The sequence below is a fragment of the Parambassis ranga genome, chromosome 18, assembly GCF_900634625.1.
Source record: "Parambassis ranga chromosome 18, fParRan2.1, whole genome shotgun sequence".
In the NCBI taxonomy this organism is placed as follows: Eukaryota; Metazoa; Chordata; class Actinopteri; family Ambassidae; genus Parambassis; species Parambassis ranga.
Window position 1 is genome coordinate 10,831,049 of NC_041038.1, and position 23,219 is coordinate 10,854,267.

At 43.6% G+C, this 23,219-nt stretch overlaps 1 protein-coding gene across 1 annotated transcript; it reads right to left on the bottom strand.

Moving 5' to 3' along the window:
* Nucleotides 1-16: 16 nt before the first annotated feature.
* On the bottom strand, nucleotides 17-13,118 carry slc7a8a (solute carrier family 7 member 8a). The gene is made up of 11 exons (XM_028429013.1): nucleotides 12,983-13,118; nucleotides 8,448-8,652; nucleotides 6,474-6,625; nucleotides 3,701-3,826; nucleotides 3,128-3,281; nucleotides 2,693-2,816; nucleotides 2,467-2,570; nucleotides 2,277-2,373; nucleotides 2,044-2,193; nucleotides 1,770-1,947; nucleotides 17-1,547 (listed from the first exon to the last, which is right to left on the bottom strand). Exons 1-11 carry the CDS (start codon nucleotides 13,116-13,118, stop codon nucleotides 1,393-1,395), a joined length of 1,581 nt encoding a protein of 526 aa, XP_028284814.1. The 3' UTR covers nucleotides 17-1,392.
* Nucleotides 13,119-23,219: the final 10,101 nt, after the last annotated feature.

Genomic DNA, 23,219 nt, shown 5'->3' on the forward strand with positions numbered 1-23,219 from the left:
GGACTTGACTTACAAATTCAAACATTAGTCAGTGGTTTTTATTTACTAGGAGACAACATACAGACCAGCGGTGTATACTTGTAAAATACACAATAACCATACAGGCACAAAACACACCATTCTACTTGTAAAGACATCCGAAAACACCCTGTTCCCCTTACAGCTCAACAAGAAGAAGCAATCAGAGCATACAATACTGGCCAAAATCGAAAAATATGTTTTTTTTTTATTTATAAGCTGTCAGACACTCCTGAGGAATAAATATCTAAAAAGCACCAGTAGAGACATTTAGCACTAACTCAAGGAGGCAGTCAGATTGGTTGAGTTTTTATGGTTGTAGGCAGTGTGTGTGTGTGAGGAGAAGGCAGCGGGGATGCCCTGAGACACTAACAGATTATAGACAAACAAACTGAAGACACAATAGTATAATATAATGTGTGCAGGAGTGTTGTTACTATAATATACAGCATACGTATGGATACATAATGAGCTCATTCAGGGGTGCATGTTCAGTTTTTGCTGGTGCCTGAATAATATTGCACTAAAATGTCTTCTAGTACATTGAATCATTGAAAAAAAAATTTTTTCTAATCATATCCTACATCCTAAATAAACCACAGAAAAGGAATTAAACACAGCTAGATGTTAAGCTACAAAAATACTTTTAAGAAAGACAATCAATGCCTTTTTTTTCCACACAGGCATTCACATGTGTCGGTGTAGGGATTTTAAAACACAAACATGGTGCTGAAAACTAAATAAGTCTACTTTTAGTATTTGTGTAGTGTCATTTGTGGAATAATAATTAATTTAATTACCCAAATTCAGAATATGTTCTAATTAAGGCAAAAAAACTGAGCATCATTTACCAGCACAAACAAACAAAGTACAGATCTCACATCAGCTTTCAGGTGGTAGACCCAGATAAAAATGTTAAATGTAAAGACAGAATTACAGTCACTTTGAAAACGAAACACAGTATTAGTGTACTTTACGAGTATGAAATGATCTGAATCTGATTGACAATCAAAAATGCAGCTTTGGTGTATTGAATGTAAGAAAAAGCAAAATTTACAACGCTATTTGTGTCGCCATCACAGTACAGTAAGAGTCTTTTGATAAGAATAAAAAAATACATTAAAAAAAAGTCACTTTAAAGTGGGGGTACGCAGATACTGTGAGGGGAGAACGCTAGTAAATGATGGGAGTTTTCTCTATTGCACTTTTGTGGGACCTCAGACAAGACACGCTTGAGGTCGTTTCTTAACGTGTTTGGCACAAAAATGATTTATTGATGTGGTACAAAAAAATAAAATAAAGTAAAAATCTGTGAGGGCACATGTGTTGATCACTGTGTGTGTGTGTCTGCATAATGTTTGTTTATTCTGTGCTTCAACAGTCTGCTGACTTGTGGTTGTCTCCGTCCTCCTTCGACAGAGGAGACCTGGCCTCCTTCATTTCCTCTCCTTCCTCCGTGCTCCCGCTGCTGCCGCCTTCGGCCGGATAAACAACCACGCACAGCTTCTGGCCCAGGTACGTCATTTTGTCTGCAGGACAGAGGCCAGCATAATGTGTTCAGTCCAGCTTACCATGTAACCATTATGTTCTTTGATTGATCAAGCAGTGTGGATCAATCACAGATCCATCTGCTTCCAGTCAAAGCTAAGATTTAATATATATATAGTGTCATAATGTTCAGAGAAATTGTGGCTAATAAACGAAATAAAGCAAACATTTCCTCTTGTTGCAGCCCATGTTACAACACATACCGACAAAGGCGCCGACGCACTGCGGCTTGTTGTCCCAGTACACTCCCAGGAAGTAGACGGGGACACCAGTCAGCATGATGGCGAGGCCAATGCCGCACACCACGGGCTCGGAGTACAGCGAGAAGATGAGCAGGAAGGCCCAGAAGATGAGGTAAATGACCGGCCATATCAGGCTGACCTGTAAGTGAAGAATACAAAAGTAATGTGATGATGAAACCACTGCATCACATCTTATGTTTTTCAACTTTAATCAGCACTTGTTTAATTTCTGCACCTTGATTGGCCGGTGAATGTTAGGCTCTTTGTAGCGCAGGACGATCTGCCCGGCAACGGTGACTCCGTAGAAGAGGTAGTTGATGAAGCCTACGTAGTTGATGAGAGTGTACATGTCACTGGTGCACAGCATGAGCAGGGTGGACAGGCACTGAGGACAGAGAAGAACGTGGTCAGCGGACATTTTTTTTTTTGTGTTAATTGAGCAAAGCTGATGAATGTGACGAGGCTCACGGTGAAGAGCAGAGCAGGGATGGGAGTGCAGCGCTTCACATGAATCATAGCCAGCAGACTGGGGAGGTGACCCTCTCTGGCTCCAGCAAAGAACAGTCTGTGAGAGAAGCAAATAACATCATGATGTCACATATCTACTCCAAAGGGTTATTGATTTGAATTGGTCAGTGAAAACATGAACGTGACCAACCGTGAGGACGTGAAGAGGGAACCGTTGACTCCTCCGAAGGTAGAGAGAGCCACAGAGATGGGCATGATCCACGCCATGACTCCCAGCAGCTTCTCGCCAAACGTCTGCGATAGAGGGATCACATCAGACACTGTGTGTTCTATGTTGTGCATTGACCAAGAATAACCACTAGGGGGTGACAGTCGGTCATAATACAAAGGCCTGCAGATGACTCATATCCACTCACCACGGCAACCGCGTTTGAGGCAAGCAGCTCCTGAGGACTCATGGCGGTGACGTAGGCGATGTTGGCGAAGACGTAAACGAAAGTCACGAGGGGGATGGAGATGAAGATGGCACGGGGAAGGTTCCTGGAAATAGCACAATGTTTGGTTAAGACAAAGAGGTGGGAGAAAAGCTTAAAGGGGAGGAAATTAAAAACAGGAGGGGCATTAATATTATTAAAAACAAAGATAAGACAGAAAAGGCAAAGGAAATTAAGACATAAATCATGTCTCTTCGGTGGGATTGACAGAATTCCAACTACGCTGAGTTAAATAAAACTTCAGAGAGCTTTAAGTAAAAGGATTAAACAGAGAGGCTTTGTTGGTATGTGACCACTAATCACTGAAATATCCACAAGACGCCTGTAAATCAGCTGCTGCGGTAAAGATTTACTTACACATAGGGGTCCACCAGCTCCTCTGTGACGTAGTTGAGGAAGTTCCACCCTCCATAGGCGAAGGAGCCTTGTAAGAAGGCTAAGGCTATCAAACCCACATCGTACTCCTGGAAGGGCTCAAAGGCATTGGCAGGCTCCAGCCAGTAGTACTCTCCTACAGGTGGAGAGGATTATGAAGCTTTAGGCGCATGCAGATATTTTTTTATGTTATTCTGGGAGCGTAAGGGGGTCCGGATTTAAAATGTTTAATTATGGATTTTAATTACATCTTCCCCTCGTGCCCTTCATGAGACATTTTCTCCTCAATACTGTCCCTCTTATACATGACCAACAAATGAAATCTTCAAAGCTCAGAAATCCCTGCTTTGTTTTTTTAAAGGGCCTACTCTCTGTGGCCCCTGTAATAACTGGCCCTTAGCCATGTTTGTGCTGCGAACCCCTACAGACGAGCTGATGTTAACATTGTGAGTTTTAACTCGAGAGAAAAAAAAAAAAATGGGGGCCCCGTCAACCCGCTGACCCCTGTGGCGGGCCGTGTCCCCACTGACCGCACAGATGCTACAGTAAGCTTACCCTTGCAGATCTGCACAATGCCCATGACGATGATGAGGGCAAGGGCCAGCAGCTTGCCGGCGGTGAAGATGTCCTGGACTCTGGTGGCCCACCTCACGCTGGAGCAGTTCACCCATGTCAGCAGCACTAAAAAGAAGAAGAAGATCGGTTTATTGCACTTTCTTCTCTCATTAAAGAATCACCGCTTATTGTCTCTCATCGTCTTATTGCTCAAGAAACTGTGGAGACGTCACGTCAATAAATGGAGAAGAGATTAAAAGCTGCAAATGCAGCAAAATGTCTTAACATCTAAGATGGCAGCGACCTTTGTGTCTGCCGCATTATCACATTGAACTTCACCTGTTATCTCTGGCAGTTCAACGTCTTGCAGTAGTAGCTCCATTTACTCTGAATGACTGCATGTATTTGTTAATATATAAGAGGTTTCTAGATGGATAAGATAGGCAGCCCTCTCTTTGATCAAAGTATTTAGAAACGCTTTTCTTGAGGCACATCAGGAGATAATAGACTTGAGGCTGTAACTGCTGAGTACAGCAGGCCACTGGGTTCATGCCAACAGGGTGCCATTAAATAACAGGCCTGTTGGACTCTGTGTGGTTAGGTTCATCACATTAAAAGGGTCTGAGCTGTCTCTGTGGGGAGCAGAGGCAGATGCACATGCATTGACATGATGCTGCAGATGTATCAGAAAAGGCTGAGTGGGGCTTGTGATGTGTTGCATGCACACTCTACTAACTACTAAACTAACATGCTGCAAAGTTGTTTTATCAACCAGGTGATGTTTTGTTGCCAAACCGGATTACAGTAACAACATGTGTTGTTTGTGTACGTGTCCCCCCTCCCACGCATCCTCGTTGATGGGGAGGTTGTGACTTTTATATCCTGTTCACACTGGGGAAATAAATCTGGCTAAAGCGGGATTAGGGTCGCATCCAGATGTTTTGAACAGACCAGATGTGAACACCTCGAATCCGGCTGTATCCAGTTTGATTTCAATCCGGCTAGATCCACCCACGAGAGGTGGATCTAGCCGGATTGGCTCAAATGTGGCTCAGGTGTGAACGCAAATGTGGCTAGCGAATCCGGCTAGCGACATGCTACTTCCTGTTAGCGACATGCTACTTCCGGTTCACGGGGCGCGACACGGGACAAAAAAACATACCGCAGCCTGAACGGACTCTGTATATTATGAGGCGCCACCTAGTGGTTTGGAGGACCGCAAACAAGCCGGATTAAGTTGGATTGAGTGTGGACACGCTTGTGTGATAGCCAGATTTGAAAATAGGTCTGAACGTATCCAGCTTAAAAAGACTATCCAGATACTCTAGCTGGAATGACTTTCTCCAGTGTGAACGGGGCCTTAATGCCTGGACCTGTGGGGCCGCCCAGCTGTCTGTAAGCTGTAAAATGTGCCTGAGATAGCCCTCCCTGCCTGTTTTTGAAACACTACACCTTGAAAAGCCTTTCACCACGCAGCACTGGATTACAAAATTGGACATCTGCTGTGTGTGTGATTATGATCTCACACTACTTGGTAAATATGTTCAGTTATATCCTACATTACATCATATTCTGCAGAATATGTGTCTAAACACAGATGCGGATAACAACACACACCGTAAGAGACACAGCTAACCTCTCACCCACTTTTCTCCTGAACAACAACAGCTCTCATATATATATATATATATATATATATATATATATATATATAGGTTTCAACAACAACAACAATATATATATTGAAACCTGCCTGACAACATCTGCCCAAAAAAGAGAAGCTAAAAAAAACAAACCAGTCTGCTAATGGTTCAAGTCGAAACAAATCACATTTGGCTGTAAGGCATTCATGAGTGTGGGATGCAAGTGTCAGAGAAATGTAGGTTAACGTGTCACGTACACAAACACGCTGCAGCTACACTGTTCTAAAACACCACAGCCGAAGAGTAAGGGCGTGCTGTCTGTTGGTTGAGTGTGCAGATGTTTCCGAGGTGAAGCTTTGTTGTTTGGAATCTTTCTGCTTTGATGTGCGACGAGGCATGAAATGATCATTATAATTATCATTATTGTGGTAGTTGCCATCATGACTGCCTTTGTAACTTAAAAATATATAATATGAATAGTTTTATATATAAAGCTTTATATTCTCCAATAACTCCAACATAAGGTGAGTGACACTTGCATCTGAAAAGCTTCACTGCTCCAGTTTCTCCAGTTTTACAGGAACATGTGCAGAAAAATCTGAAAGAATGAAGCTTTTTTGGTTTCATTCCTTCATTTTGTGCCAGTCCCCTAGGCACTTTGCTATCTGTTAACTGGGAGGATCGTGGTGGGATGTTTGTTTGACGGGTCACATCAGTCTTGTTTTGTAATGTCTGAAGGCTGCCTGCAGTATTTGACCTGTGTGTGTGAACTTTGTTGCTCGGCCGCTGTCAGGTCAGCACAAACGCACACGTCTTCATTTGTCTTCACACAAAATTGCTGTTACAAGCTCTTTTTATGCTTCTTTTCTTAGATGACCAGGATAAAACTAGCTGAAACTAGCAAAGCCAACGCACACTAAAAACCTGAATGTGCATCTAACAGAATCAACCTTTGTGTGCCCATTGCTTCAAGTGAATAACTGTGATTAAAGATCCTAGCCTGCCTCAACAAGTACACCCGTGAAGAACTATGTGTCCTATTTCCTTAAGCTGTTAACTTTTTACGTCTCAGCTTAACCACACAACTAATATTAGACAGTAGACATAAGTGTTAGTGTTTTAAAACTCACAGAGGCAGACGGCAGCCAGCAGACGCAGGCCGTTCTCAGGTGGGAAGCAGGTGGGGAACAGAGGCTGTAGGACGTAGTTGGAGAAAGTCAGCGCGATCACGGCCTGGTTGGTCGGGTAGATGACCAACACGGCGATCCACAGTCGCAGGAATCTAATGTGAAAAGGAGGCACATACACACACATGTTGTTAATATGATTTTTTATATATATTTTTATATTATAATACTTCATGCAGCAGTTTCTGTTTTGGATTTGCATCTTATTATTTCCATCCATTCTTTTTCTTTGTTAGAGAAGTTAGACTAAACCCTCCCTTGGACACCAGACAAACAGAATGTCAGTTTGGCAGCACAATGCACTGAGCTGAACTCATTTATTTCTAGTGGTTGTAGTCACGGAGGAACAACATCCTGATGAATCGTTTCTATGTAACGTGACATTTAACGCCATGTTTACATCACAGAGCAGAGGAATAATGTTACCACGCACATAAAACACTTACAGTAGCTGCCAACAATGTGTGTTAAATGCACACTTTATCTATGATGTACACAAGATCCAGTACAAATAGGGATCAATCAGATGTTTAGCATACCTCTGGGTTTTAGCAGTAGAAGAAACCAGGATTATAAACAGGCCTGTGACTTACAGGAATGTGTGTTTTGTGAATGAGTATAATGAACATAAAGCCAGCTAACTGTTATTTAGCTACTATGCATACCTTTGAGGTGATTACCTATGTTATTATTAGCTTGTAAAGTAAAGCAGGCGGTTCATCCCTGCGAGTTCGGATGAATGAAAAGCCGTTATCCACCACAGCCTATGCACAGTAGTCTACTAATGACTATGGATCTGCCATGATTCAAGTATAGCAAGCTAGCTTTTTTAGCAGCCATACCCGTCCCAGACATGAGGAGCATTCTGGGCATCCCACAACCCTAACCGGTCCATTACAACAAAGACACTTTGTAGTTGAAACACTGTTTGAATTCAAATCTTTCCATTTTAGCGCTTCCCTTTTTCCATGAAGCAAGGGGGTGTAAGAATTTCCGCCATATACAGTTAATAACTTATAACAAACTTCATCCCACACACACACACACAGGGGGACAAAAGAAACAGGACAACAAAAACAAACACTCCTTGAACTATAGTTTATTTATGCTACACAGAGGGCACAGGGAAACGGTGCATCTGGCTCCGACACTTCAAACTGAGCCATGGACTACAAAGTCTGTGGTCGTAAAAACTTCATTGATGTGTATTGATAGTTACTGTACAAAGAGACAAAAACAATCATCTGCTGTTTTGTCTGGTTGAATTCCTCTCCCGAAATACCCCGATAATATGTATCCTTGTGATAGTTGAGAAAAAACAATGGTCTAATCTGTGTTACAGTCTAGGAAAAGGCACAGTGTGTGTGAGATCTACACTAACAAACGATATTGTTTCGGTAGGAAATTAACATAACACGGTTCCCAAGCTTTAATTGTAAGCACTGTTACCTTGAAGCTTACTTGTGGATGAATGGAAAGGCTGAAGGACAATTCAAAAATGGTCCCTATAGATGGGAAAAACCTGCACTGAGTCATTTGGTTTCATATCTTTCAGCTACAGGTTCTTCTTTTGTGCTTGAATACTAGCTACCCCCTGCTTTGGCTCAACATGTCTGAGCTACATTAGCCAAGTCATCCAGCAGGATAAGGACAAGGATCCAGACATGCTGGTATGCTCACCTAAATCCTTGTCAAATTAACTTATAGCTATTCAAGAGGCCCCTTCATCCCAAAAACTGGGTCATATGCTTAATAAATAACGTCGACCTCCTGAGGGTCGACAGGGTTTCTTGAAACTCACTGACCTATGAGTTGAAAAGGTGTCTCTTCAGGACCCATGTATAAACCCAGCGAAATATGACGACTACTTCTAACTGTTGTATGCACATGTGACTGAACTGAAAGTGTTTCACTCACCCAGCCAGCCCACCAAAGATGTCCTTGACATAGGAGTAGTCTCCTCCAGACTTGGGGATGGTGACACCCAGCTCGGCGTAGCAGAGAGCTCCGATGGCGGTGATGACGCCTGTGATGATCCACACGATCAGGGCCACGCCCACGGAGCTGGCATTCTCCATCACTCCCTTCGGACTGACGAAGATACCTGAGCCGATAATGTTACCTGGTGGATGGAGAGAGAGAGTACAAATAAGAATAACTCAGGCTAAAGCTAAAACTCAGAATGGTGTCTGTAGCTTTAAATGCAAATGAGACGTGATTGACCACGCCCCTTTCAGGAAGAGAGCTGGTCATTTTCTGTCATTGCCATGGATACTCCGATATGAAGGAGGCAGAACAAAAAAATGGTTATGGACATGCAGTCACATACAAGCCACTAATACCCCGTTCACACTGGGGAAAAAAATGTGGCTTAAGCAGGATTCGGCCGAATCCAGATCAATCCAGATTTTTTCTGAGTGTGAACACCTCGAATCCGGCTGTATCCAGTTTGATTTAAATCTGGCTCAAATGTGGCTCAGGTGTGAACACAAATGTGGCGAGCGAATCCGGCTAGGGACATGCTACTTCCGGTTCACTGGGCGCGTCACGGGACAAAAAACCGCATGACGCATGCGCACACGGGGCCCTACCGCAGCGTGAACGGACTCTGTATATTACGAGGCGCCACCTAGTGGTTTGGAGGACCGCAAACATGCTGGATGAAGCCGGATTGAGTGCGGACACAAGTGTGTGCTAGCCAGATTTGAAAATAGGTCTGAACGCATCCAGCTTAAAGGCTGTCTGGGCTCAATCCTACTCTAGCTGGAATGACTTTCTCCAGTGTGAACGGGGCCACTAAGGAAGCTACCAGTAATCCCCTTATGACATCATAAGGGGCTATTTATCTTCTTTTTTAAATGAAACACTTTAATGTTTGCTTATGTAGGACTTCTGAGTACCTAAAGGAGGATTGTGTGTGCCTGTGCTGGTCTAGTCCATGAGCTTTTAAGAACATTGAAATTAATAAAAATGAATGAAAAAAGACAAACTGGATGAGAAAACAGGAAAAGAAATTGAGGAGGTCGTGTTTAAAAAGGAGCAACAGCAAGCAGAGTTTCAACAAGCAGGCGACGGTCGGGCAAAAGCGGGAACTTGTAATATGCTGACTTGGCACAATTATGAGGAGATGGAGCAAGACAGAGGGAGTGGGGGTGAATGAGTGCAAAGAGGGAGGTGGATGCAGAGGGGGGAATATAATGTCCTGACATAGTGAATGAGCATCAGAGCTCCAGGCCGTTTACACAGCAGCTGAAAGACGGAGAGACGACGGGCTTCGGATCTGACATGAAAGATTTTTTTCCTTCTCTGACGAGGTCAGAGGTCAGGAGCCTCCAATCGAGTTCAACTGGCTGGGTGGACTGTAGTTTGACTGTGCAGCCAATAAAACAGGTTCCAGGGTCAAAGGCTGAAGGGTTTCAGAATCACAGCAGGCTGGAGTGGCGTTTTGTAGTACAAAAGTCAAAGGTGTGAATGATAGGCAGGCCTCACTGAAGAAGGCCTGTGTGGGTCATTAATAGCCACTACCACTATCAGTATAGTATATTGTTTGGTTAAAAATGGTAATAATTAACAGGGTCAGAGTAAAAAAAAAAAGCATCAAGTCATAATTAAACTTAAATCTTGACAGTTAAACGAATCATACTGACTTTCTCATAAGTGATAGATGATAAAAATTAAAACTTTTCTCTAAATCCTGAGATTAAAGTCTGAAAAACCTGTAATTTCTTGTAAAATACTAGATTTTTTTTTTCACTTCTTCAGGCCAGAACATCAAAAAAGAGACACGGTCTAGTGAAAATATGCAACTTTGCCCTCTACATATTCCCTCTGGTTATGTTATGTAACTCTAGTGGCAGGTAAAAGGTGAAAAACAGACCCCTCCCCTGATTATACTGACATAGTTGTGGCAGAGCAGGTCTTCAGTCCATGACCTTTAACATCTGGAAACAGCTGGGCTCAGCATTAACTTGTCAACTCATAAAAAAGTCAATATTCTGTTTATTATGTGAAAGAGAGCCTTTACAGAGCTAAGTAGATGCATATTGTTCATGTCGTGTGTGTGGAGTGTATGTGTGAGCCGCTGCTGACTAATATGGAATCTTCAGGTTTCCTGTTCTTGCAGTTACTTTACATCCTTTTGTGTCCAGCTATAGGCCAACGGGGGATTTTTTTTTTTTTTTTTTTAAAACAGACAGAACAGCTGGCTCCGTCCTGTGTGTAATACCAGCTGAGCATCAACTTTAAGAAGCAGTGGATAAAAAGTCTGAGCTCTCACAACTTTAGATTTACAAACCCCTGCAGGCGTCTCTTACCACAGGATCTTTTTTTATATCCTCTATTGTTGTTCCACAGAGGAAGAGGCTCGGCCCTAGACATGCTCTCTGAGCACATATCTGTTCCTCTTTGATGTTTTTCTGACAGCACCTTCAACTTAAGACAGATGTTTCCTTCCTATAAAGTCAGTTTTACACAGTTTTTTAAGTGTTCTCTCATTTAAAATAAGTATTATGAGCATTTCATCATTATCACACCCTTATATCTTAACTAATTCAATCATATTTTGGCTTTAAAATGTCAGAAAATAGGCAGAAATACTTAGATAGATCAAGATCAATATTCATGTTAAGATACAACACCACTGATATTATTGTGTTGTTTTGGCCGCTCTGTGACACATACCGCTGCTCACTCAGGTTACAAATAGGAACAAGCTTTGTGTGCTTGTGCAGCATTATGATATAACACTAATCAGCCTTTAGTCCTTGCATTTCCTCCCAGCGTTAAATCCCTGTTCAAACAGTCCCCAATCTGAGGCAACCTGCTGCTTGGACCTCAGCCAGAGCTGCACAGACTCCACAGGCATGCTTGTGTACATGAATATGACTTATTATTATTATACGGGAGAAACGTATGGCACAGATCCCACAGTCATGATATTAATAGCAGGGAATAATACTTAATGATTACTGCAGCCAATAAAGGACTTAAAGGCTCTTATTTTTTAAGGAAAATAAGCTAATGCCATCGCTTGATATTTGATCAAAATGAGGTTTGTGGAGCAATTCTATTACAAAACACATTGATTGGAAAGTAGCTCAGACAAGGCTAAGCCAGGCGAGCTAATAAAACAGCATTATCAGGGTGGGGCTTTCTTCCAAGCGGCCAAAAGTTCACTTCTAATCCCAAATGTTGGCTGTGCATGTTTCTGGATTTACGTGTGTGTGTGTGTGTGTGTGTGAATGCCTGTACTGTACAATAGGACCATAAAACTGTTTGATGTCCTCGTGCACTCCCGCTCTTTTCATGGAAACCCAGCGGGGCATGTTCACAACGAAAGGATCAGACGAGTCACCTGAGCTCACGCCCCTTTCGCACATGACAATGTAACATGAATGAGTTACTTGGCCAAGGACAGTCTGGCGACTATGCTGAGGCGTTACAGACTCTGGACGGCTATAAAGATCCTCGGTAGTGGTGATAAATGACATGATTAAACTGTCTAAATGTGGGTGCAGAGATGCAGTCAAGGGTAGAGAAAATGTTGGCAGCACGTGCACAAATGCCAACAGTGATCCGTCTCTTTTGCATCAGTCCTCTTGAGAATCACCCAATTCTCCCCTCTCTCCTCCAGTTACCGTGGAAACGTGAGTGAGTCATCCCCTCCCTTGACTTCACTGAGTCAAGGTCAAACACACACACAATCTGTGTGTGTATATATATTATATCCCTGAGTTTTTGTATCGTTCCTGATGGTTTTATCACCGCTTGTTGTCTGTACTGAATGAAATCTCTGTCAACATGCCGAGGCGCCTGATACTACGTCTCCTGTTCATAAATATTTATCTCAAAAACAGAAATTACCATGTGTTAGCACCGTTTATCTCCTGTGTTTGCATACAGTGGAACTGCAACCACACCTTTAACAGTATAGTCGCTGAGATGATGAAGACGTCTGCATTCCTGCATGAGAATCAGATTCGACGTTACAATGAATGACCCACTATAGACTATAAGGGAAGATTTCATAATAGACCACAAAGAAGCTGCCACTGTAGACCTGATGACTGTAATATAAGAACAGAAACAGGGGGGGTGATGGCATGATGGGTGACCTGCAGCCATATGACTGGTGTTCTTGTACAAATTACCCACATTGGAAAAGTGTCTTTGGCTTAAATGGACCTAATGAATTATCATTCAACAAGACATAAAAGCCCTGCGGGGGGGAGGATGTGTGACTGTGGCGTGTCTGCCTGCCTTCATTGTGCCCAAGTCACGTGATAAATTGAATAGGCTAATCATCTGATCATCAAAGATGAGTTCAGGTGACACCCCCAGTATCTCAGATACTGAGAAATGATGAAAGCGTTAGAATATTTTAGTCCATTTTTAAACTTTGAGAGACGCTAAAATACACCAAAAGGTCGCACACCATAGTAAAAGTCACTCACCAACAATAATTCCACAGGCGCTCACAAGCCCGATCTCCTTCTTCAGAGCGACACCTCCTCCTGCGGACTCCTTCTCCCCGGCAGCATCTTTCGCAGAGCCGGACGTGCTGCCCCGTTGCCTTGGACCGTCCGTCATTTTTTGATTTTGATGGTTTGAGTGACTTTTGTCTTTTAGTGTCACAGCACCTGGAGCCTGCTGCACGCACGCGTTGTCTTCGTGCGTAAAAAACCAGGGTCAGTAAAACGCGCCGCGCTTATCTGTGAGCAAAAGTTGATTGCTGCTGCGCTGTCAGCAAAATGTCAGCGTTAAGAAATCAACAAGAAGAAACGGAACAAGACAGGAAAAAAAGTGCACGCTCTGGGGAAACCCTGTGGATGTAGTCACAGTTTGCAGCTTTTGAATTTTTTTGTTTTTACGCACGGCCGGGTGGTGCTTGCCAGTGACACAGGTGGTCTCAGTTCAAACACATATCAAGTCCGCTTCAAAAACCAAAAGCACCATCTTCCACTGCGGTTAAATGAAATCAATTCTGGTGCAACAAAAAGCGCCTTAAAAACAACCAACGACCTCTCGCTGTTTCCTTGTTCCAGGTGTGAGCTGCTGCAGGGACAGAAGCATCCTCCCCGCGCGGAAACCAAACCAAAAGCTGCTCCGGGACCAGAGTGGAAAAACACACCAAAGTCTACTTCAGTGGTTCAGCTCGGGCTCGTAAACATCCCACCTTTGTGAAGCTTGAAGCAGGAGAGGGTGCCTTTTGAGTACATATACACGTTGTCCTTCATATGAGTACAGTAGCACCGCCCCCAGTTTCAGCTCCCCCACCACCACCACTCCCACACTAGACTTGTTTTTCCTCCTCCAGGAAGACCTCCCCTCTTCACCCCCCCCCCCCCCCCCCCAAAACCTAACAAACCATCAGCTGTTCTGCCTCTCCTGCTGCACCTCCACACAGAAACCGGCTCTCTTATTAAGGTTGCAGCATCCTGCCTTCACTCTTTCCGTGTCTTCTCACCGCTTCCTGCCACTGCCTCTGTTTTATTTTTCCCCCCCTCTCACTCTCACTCTCACTCACTCATTCACACTTATTATTCACTATGCAGCACAGGCCTGAGTCTAAATTTAGCCCTTTCACAGAGACGTCACGCCTCAGTCTGCATGCTGCAAGACTGCCTGTATGTCCTGTATGAGCCTGTTCAGACAGCAGAACCTGCACAATGTGCTGTCAGAGAGAGAGTCGCAAGGGCTGCTGTTCTCTGATCAGTCCCAAACTCTACCTCAAAACCACAATTCAGAGTAATACTTTTATTTTCATCACACAAAAAACATCAAATCATCAATCAATCATCAAATCAATAGGAAATAGATTAGATTAAAACACTAAGCAGTGGCCTAATCTGATAGGCTGCTCTGTTTAAACAGTGTGACAGAAGACGATTTGTCTGTGCCTTTAAGGAGACTTTCTGTCTAGGTGTGGCATTGTTTGGCAGGTATCAGCTGTAAAACTGTTTTTCTTTCTTCCCAAGATATAAGAGATAGAACAGCCGGACTGCTTAAGGAGACTCCAGCAGGATGAGAGGGCCCCGTTCACACTGGAGAAAGTCATTCCAGCTAGAGTAGGATTGAGCCCAGACAGCCTTTAAGCTGGATGCGTTCAGACCTATTTTCAAATCTGGCTAGCACACACTGGTGTCCGCACTCAATCCGGCTTCATCCAGCGTGTTTGCTGTCCTCCAAACCACTAGGTGGCGCCTCGTAATATACAGAGTCCGTTCACGCCGCGGTAGGACCGCGTGTGCGCATGCGTCGTGTGGTTTTTTTGTCCTGTGTCGCTCCCCGTGAACCGGAAGTAGCACATCGCTAACCGAAAGTAGCATGTCGCTAACCGGAAGTAGCATGTCGCTAGCCGGAAGTAGCATGTCGCTAGCCGGATTCGCTCGCCACATTTGCGTTCCAGTTCAGTTTGATTGGCTGAACCGGATTGAAATCAAACTGGATACAGCCGGATTCGAGGTGTTCACACTCAGAAAAAAACACATCTGGATTGATCAGGATGCGGCCGAATCCTGCTTAATCCACATTTTTTCCCCAGTGTGAACAGGGTATTAGGGTCCTCAGCACAGTTTCAGTCCAACAAATGTAGCTTTATCAGTATCGTTGTGTAGGAAACATCAGATTTACCTGAGAAAGCCTCGCACTTCCTGAACCACTGTTGACTCATGATGGGCAGCAGTTACATAACGTCAGCTACTAAATCTGCAATTCTGAGTGAGGGAGGTGTTTCTCTCTCTGAGCTGAGTGGACGAAACAACGAGGTCACCTGAATCACACACTAAAACACTAAAACACTGCTCTCTCATGTCAGCTCAGTCCTGCAGAGTTAAGCTCCTCCACCTCTGACCCACATTATTGCAGTGTGCAGGAAGAAAGTTTGGATCTGTGCTGTAAAAAAACGAAAAAAAAAAACAAAATGCAGCTATTCATTGAAACAGGAAGGGACACACACTGCTCACTCGCAACACATATGCTTGACCGTTAAGAAACAGGTCAGTGGGTCAGTTTGCTGGCATAAAACACCCATCCTGAACATTTTTAGTAGGTCAACACTTTTTTGACCCAACACTGTTGTGGATGAAGAGGAGGCCAGAACCTCCTGTGTTATAATATCTAACCAAAGACTTTATTACAGATTCTACACTCACGCTCTTATTATCCTAAACTATATCTGCATATAAGAGCATAAATAAATGAAAGAGCAGAAAGTAAATGTACATTTTTCACCATTCTGCTAATCAAGATGTGATCAAGCACACTGACCCTTAATGTTTGGCTTGTGATAGTGTCAATAGCTCTGTTTGCAGACGAGGAAGACACCCTTGATCATCTTCCTCTCTCGCTGGTTGAAACCAAGCAGGCTCCATTCATTATTGTTTGTAGGAAGAGTGCCCATTTAAGCCCATCATTCTAATTCTAGCAGGATAAAGAGCTTTGATTAAATAAGTACTAAGTAATAGGTTTGGGAAATAGCCAATAATGGAAAGGTGAAATTAGGTAAGGGAATGAAGCAACACTCAGCACAGGGCAGAGATTTAGAAACACTGTTGTTTTCTTTTGTTTGTTTGTTTTGAGTTTATTTTATTACACGTTCCAAAAATATTTTCTGTGGATTTATTGAGCAAAAGTTGCGTCATTTGAACTATTCATTGAAAAATACATCAATAAACCGATGAATACTAAATGTCACAGTCCAGTCCTAAGTTCACTAAAAACTGATTTTTTTAGCAAATGAAGCTGACAGTGGCCGTGTCTTCTGAGTATTACAACCACTCAATACAATGAATTCATTTTGTGCTATCCAATGCTAACATGCTAACATCTCTGCTGCTCACACAGCTTCAAATAAAAAGGTTCTTCCTTGAGGATTTGTTTAAATATTCAAAGTTTACATCCGCTAACAAACACCAGACCTCAGTAATAATCCACTGGTTGTACTCATCAGGTTGTCCTGGAGGCACCTAGCAGGTTAAACGAAGGGTGTGTATTTGTAGAAATCACCGGTTTGGCTTGTGATCAGTGGATGTGTGTGTGTGTTTGATCAGTTTACTGGACCATTGAAGCAAACAGATAAGGCCCAGGGGGTGTGCATGCTAAAACCCTGGAGACATGGACAATGATGGGTGCAGAGACAGAGGGGAGGGTGCTAAAGAAAACATGAATCATCAAGAACATCACCTGTTAGCTACTAATGCTAATAATGCGTAAATGTTACCCAAGAAAACTCAAATTTAATTGTAAACAGCTGGAATTTCCCTTGTAACGGAGCATATATTTGCGATGTTAGCATTTAAAATCACGTTCTTCCAACAGAAAGGGGCAGTGTTAGCATATGTAGCTAATAAAACACGGTTTCTCAGGTTCTGAGGGCAGAAAACATCAAATATTGGTAAATAATACACTGATGTGTACAACATACACATGTAGCTCTTAGCGTAAGTTCAATCAGGAAGACTCTGTTTCCCATCATTCACCATTTATCCCTATCCGCTTCCTAATCTTTCTCCCTCTATCCCTCGCTCCTCTGCACCCCCTCTCTTAGTCAGGTGTTTAATAGAAAGCACCTCCCTCACCAATCAGCTGTCGCTTTCCATCCCTCTCCTGACCAATCACAGCTTAGCACGAAATTTAAAAGTCTTCGTCTCTTCTTCAGCTGTCTTCTGATCGAACCCGGCAACCCTCCTCCACCCCAAGCACCACCAGATCCACGCCAGTTCAGGCCTCCTATCTCCTGCCCTCCAGCTCTCCACCACCACCAGGTCTAGACCCCGGGGGGATCTTCTGATCCAGCGGCCTCTCCTCTTGCGTTTCCCCCCCCTTTCCGGATGTGGTCTTCACGATGGGGTCTAGGACGCCAATGCACATTCAAACTTTGTACTTAATAAATCTTTCTCATTCAGTTCGCTGAGTCTCTCATGATTGAAATGATGCTAGTTACACCAGGCCTGGGCTGAAACCGCGTTCTGGGTCTTCAGCATGTTGGGAGCATGTTAATGAAAGGTTTGAAGAGAAGACGTTAGAGGAGTGACAGTGTGGTTTGAACTTGTGCTGAGTCCGCTGTTACTCATTTTCAGTGTTTCCTCACTCCCACTGCCAACTGTCACGCTCATTCCTCCTGTCCATCACACAGAGTGGCATAATCACACACACACACACAGAAACTGCCCCTGTGCTTCTCCTGACAGGTGACATATCAGGTGTAGTGAAACACACAGATTCTCCAGATAACACTGTTAATGAGTAACCCTGCTGTTTCAGGTTGTTTGCTGCTCAGTGGCTGGAAAATGGGAACAATAACATGCAAACACAGGGGTAATGGCTGTGGTGCCAGGCAGGCAGAGGAGATGCAGGTCTCCAACCATCACCACCACCAACAACACAATGACAGCTTCTTTAGAGCTTTAGATGGGGATGTTTTTAAAGCCACACTGTGACATTTCAGTTGTTGTCTTTTGTGATTGGATAACCACTCCCCTATCTGTTCACTATACATCCAGGCCCAGCAGGCAGCAGGCATAAAGGAAACAAAATCCACCCACCAGCATCTTTAAAACCTTAAACACATCACAGATCGTCTGTTTAACTTTGAGTACATTCGACTAATAATGCAACATTAGTTCCAACATATGTTTATCATAAAGCTGTGCTGGAATTTCCCCACTTCTGCAAAACATTAAGCTTTTCTCAGAGTGTGCGAACCTCAAACCGGCATGAGGTTTTGTTGTTGTGCTCTGAAAAAGCTACAGTCAGACTGTTATTCTCACCTTCCTTTCATGAAATCTGAGATTAAGTCAAAAACATTTTTTTCATGGCCATGAGCTGTCCGGTCAGAGGCAGCAGAAGCCAATTAGAAGAGAGATGAAAGAGGATAGATGACTGCTGGGAAAAACCCAGAACGACACAGCCACCAGACTTTCAGAGAAAAAAACCGAACCTGGATGTGGGCCAGAGACAGGACGGTTCTTTTGTCTTTAGGGGCCTAAACACCTCCCACATTTAATTGTATTTACTCCCAGGGTCAAATGACCGATAGTCCAATCAACACCCAGATCAACACACTGATTTTATCCCTTTCTCGGTGAATCTCTCCTGAGTGACTGTTTTCCACTTCGGGCCATCTGTCTCTGTTCCAAACCATTTTCATTGTGGAGCCATTATGGACTGTCCACCGTTGATGTTTTTACACTGAGATCCTTCTATCAGTCTAATAATAGCAGAAGAAGATTAGGCTGAAAAATGTACACAAGTTTTTAATCAGAACTCTGAGATTAATCTCATATTTTCTTATTAATATGAGATTAGAAGTCAGATTTGTCTCAGTCTCAGTAGATTAAAGGCTAGATTTAGAACTGCAAATTAAGACCCAAAAAAGTCATTTGTTTTGATGAACTACCTACCTCTTGTAGGTGGATCTAGCCGGATTGAAATCAAACTAGATACAGCCGGATTCGAGGTGTTCGAGGCTAGATCCACCTCTCGTGGGTGGATCTAGCCAGATTGAAATCAAACTGGATACAGCCGGATTCGAGGTGTTCACACTCAGAAAAAAAACACATCTGGAATGATCAGGATGCGGCTGAATCCTGCTTAAGCCACATTTTTTTCCCCAGTGTGAACGGGGTTGTGTCTCTGTTGTAGTATGTGGTTAGCTAGTCTCCATCCATGCATGATGGTTTCCTGTAGTTACAGTAAACTCACTTCTCCACCTGTATAGAGCCTATTCATGCTGCGGATTTGCACACACAATGCTCAGGGAAAATGATCTGATGTGTAATTTGATTATGCTTGAGTAAAGACAGCTGCACAAAAACATTTCAGCTCTATGTATGATGGCAAAAAAAAAACAAAAACAGGGGTACAAGTCAGCTCAGAGGACAACATTAAGAGGAGGCGGAGGAGGAGGAGGAGGCGTAGCGGTTATAACCAAAAACAGTTCTCTATAGGAGGGAACGGCTCTTTGTGTATATCCTGGTGCAGACCTCAAATCTCCATCTGTTGTCATGTATGAAATGTATGGGAGCATTGTGGCTGGATTTGTTGTCAATAGGACAGATATGCTGAGGATGAGTGTTTCGCTCAGCATGTTTGGTCGTCATGCTGCTTCCATGCTTTGCACCAAATAAGGAGCAGAGTCATGACACATGTCACCGCCCCCCAGGTTCCTAGAAGTCCGTGTCCTCCAATCCTGACGGAGACTCAGCACATGTTGATGCCAGGGCATGTGGGTTAGTAATGTGACGTACTGTCTATTCATATCCATGAATCCTTTGAAAGCACTTATTTACAGAAACACAAGCTGAGGTTGTGTAAAAGAGAGGAATGTGTTTGAGGAGACTAGAGGTCATAGGGAGCGTTTGTGACGAGACAGAGAGGAATGTGTGAATTTGCAGTGAAAATTGGAGAAAAAGATGGAGGCATGGACAGAGACAGGGGACTGGAGGAGGAGGAGGAGGTAATCTGAGCCATGTGTTTACCATGTCTGCAGAAACATATGAGTTCCTGGGACAATGTGTCCGAAAGCACGCGCTGAGATCCAAACAATCTGATTCGAAGAAGTCTCAGGTCAAAGAGAAACTAAAGGTCTGCTCAGTATGATAACACACATGAAGAGGACACATGATAAACATCACGTCCACACTACAACATGCAAATAACTCAAAAATCAATATTCATTCAACATACTTGTACAAAAAAAATGTGTATTTTGTGACCAGTTTTATGCAGCTTTTGTTCCCATTTATAACAATATTAGAGCCTTTACATGATTGTAAACTTTGTAGATGTCTGAAGTTAACATGCTAACCAACAAGCCTCCACACCCATGTCTTTGTCTTCATAAAGACAGGAACTGTTGGATTCATTTATAATCCCAGGTTGCTACAGGAAGGTCTCCGGCTCTTGTTGTAGAATGATTAAATTGGACTAAGCAGCTAAGGCCCCGTTCACACTGGAGAAAGTCATTCCAGCTAGAGTAGGATTGAGCCCAGACAGCCTTTAAGCTGGATGCGTTCAGACCTATTTTCAATTCTGGCTAGCACACACTTGTGTCCGCACTCAGTCCGGCTTCATCCAGCATGTTTGCTGTCCTCCAAACCACTAGGTGGCGCCTTGTAATATACAGAGTCTGTTCATGCATTTTTTCCCCAGTGTGAACGGGGTATAATACCCCGTATATAATACCCCGTTCACACTGGGGGAAAAAATGTGGCTTAAGCAGGATTCGGCTGCATCCAGATCAATCCAGATGTGTTTTTTTCTGAGTGTGAACACCTTGAATCCGGCTGTATCCAGTTTGATTTCAATCCGGCTAGATCCACCCACGAGAGGTGGATCTAGCCGGATTGGCTCAAATGTGGCTCAGCGAATCCGGCTAGCGACATGCTACTTCCGGTTAGCGAGGTGCTACTTCCGGTTCACGGAAAACCGCATGACGCATGCGCACACGCGGTCCTACCACGACGTGAACGGACTCTGTATATTACGAGGCACCACCTAGTGGTTTGGAGGACCGCAAACATGCTGGATGACAACTGTGTGCTAGCCAGATTTGAAAATAGGTCTGAACGCATCCAGCTTAAAGGCTGTCTGGGCTCAATCCTACTCTAGCTGGAATGACTTTCTCCAGTGTGAACGGGGCCTAAATCTCCAAGTGGTGGCTGCTGCGTTTACAGTAGCTTAGTGGTATTTTCTATGACTTCTCTTCACTGGTGGAGTTGTAGATGGACTCCACAGGTCACGTGGAGGAAGGAAATAAACAGAGTTTGAATAGAATGAACAGAATAAAACCATCATAATCAAGTCACTGTTTATTGTTAACTCTGATGTAAGCAGTTGGAGATGTCTGTGTGGCTGCTGCTAACTTTATTGTGCAATTCATGTATTTATTTTTGATTGGGTTTTGTCACACATTTGCTCGTATGATGACAAACCTGATTAAGCAGCACACACTCCTTTTTAATTTAAAATTCGTGATCCTGTGCACGTCTGAACTTGCTCGTCTTGCACAGAGCTGCACAGCTGAACTGTATCACAGCTGACGCAGCTCAACATCCCCTTGATATGATCAATCAATATTCCTGTATTGGTCGGTAAGAGATGATGTAAAAACGTCTTTTGCAAATGTATGTGAACGTTAATTTCGGACTTTTATTCTATTATATTCTTTGCGTTGTATTGTTGTATCCCTTTCCAAAAGTACACTGAGGCCTTCCTTTAGAATAACAAGGGATTTGATAAGCTCAGTAATCCTGATCAGCTGAGCCCGTTTGTCAGAAAGAGGCACAGAGAGTTTTTGTTGTTGTACTCCACATCCACAACTTCCTCTCTCAGACTGTGTGGGGGGCGGGGAGTGAGTCAGGGAGAAAGATAAAACTCAGATTGTGTTGTTTTCACATGAGGCAGCATAAAGAGTACACCCCCTTACTAGTGTGTGTGTGTGTGTGTTGCTTGTATCCATTTCCTTCTAGTACAGCCCCTCCCTGACTGTCGGCGCTGGAGCCTCAGACCAGGCGGTTTTCATGGAAGTCTGGCTGAATCCAGTTCGCGCTGCTTCAAAATACGACCTCCTCATCTTACTCTTGCTTCTCCCATTCCTCGTGGTCTCCCTCCTCCATCCATCTCCTCTCGGCTCACGTGTTCACGTCTTTGTTTTTCTTACCCACTTTTTCCCCTTCGGTCACTTTCTTTTCTGCTTTCTCCACTAAGAAGAAGAGAAGTAAAACAGGGACCATTTTCAACAATCAAGCCTTTATAGTTATTCTTACATGTTGCATGTTTGTCTGTCTGTGTGTGTGTGTGTGTGTGTGTGTGTGTGTGTGCGCTATGATCCATCTCTTCAGTGATGGTGTAGAATCTGACACCTTTCTTCTTTGTGGATCTTTCCCACGAGGATGCTTCCTTTGCTTCACTGTGTTTCACCCACGTTCGGTGCATGTGTGTGCATTCATCACTCAGCCTTTGTCATTGGAGGATTACTGGCTGCTGTACGTAGGACCAGAGGCCCAAAGGGGTCAGGATGAGGGCCCCTGGTCATGGGAGCCTCTGTTTGAAGTGATTGTTACCAGTTTTTGTTGGGTCATCACGCACAGATGTGAAAACGTCTAAGTCAACCTGCAAAATACAGCTGCAGAGACTCACATTGGGTTTTATGTACATTAATGGCGGATGCATAGAGAATCGTCTTTTTTCTTTCTTTCACTGTGTGCATATAATTTCCCCACGAGGGATAAATAATGAGCGAGTGATAGTAAAGAAGCTCTGTGTGCAGGCGTGGACTTGGCATAGGAACAGGGACAGACTGTAGGTTGTTGGAGTCCTGCAGAGTCATCCAGAATGCCAATATGTCTGTCTGATCAGAATGCAGAGTGCGTCTGTTTGTCGCTGAAGCTGTGCATTAATTTATGTCTGTGTGAGTGAGACATAAAGCTGTGTAAGATGACAGTGGTAATGTTTTATGTTTGGCGGGGGCTATTTATAGTCCAGGCTGCACTCAAAGGCAGCATAAATATTTTAGAAGACCAACCAGCCTGCAAGAAAGTGCCGTCCTTAGGCTGGAAATCGAACGCTCCCTCATAGATTTATCGTGATTTCCACAGTCTACAGAGACATTATAACATCAGGTGATCCTCTTGAATATTTCACAGCAGCCACAGAACACTGGATTTCTGGTTTGATAACCACCAAGGT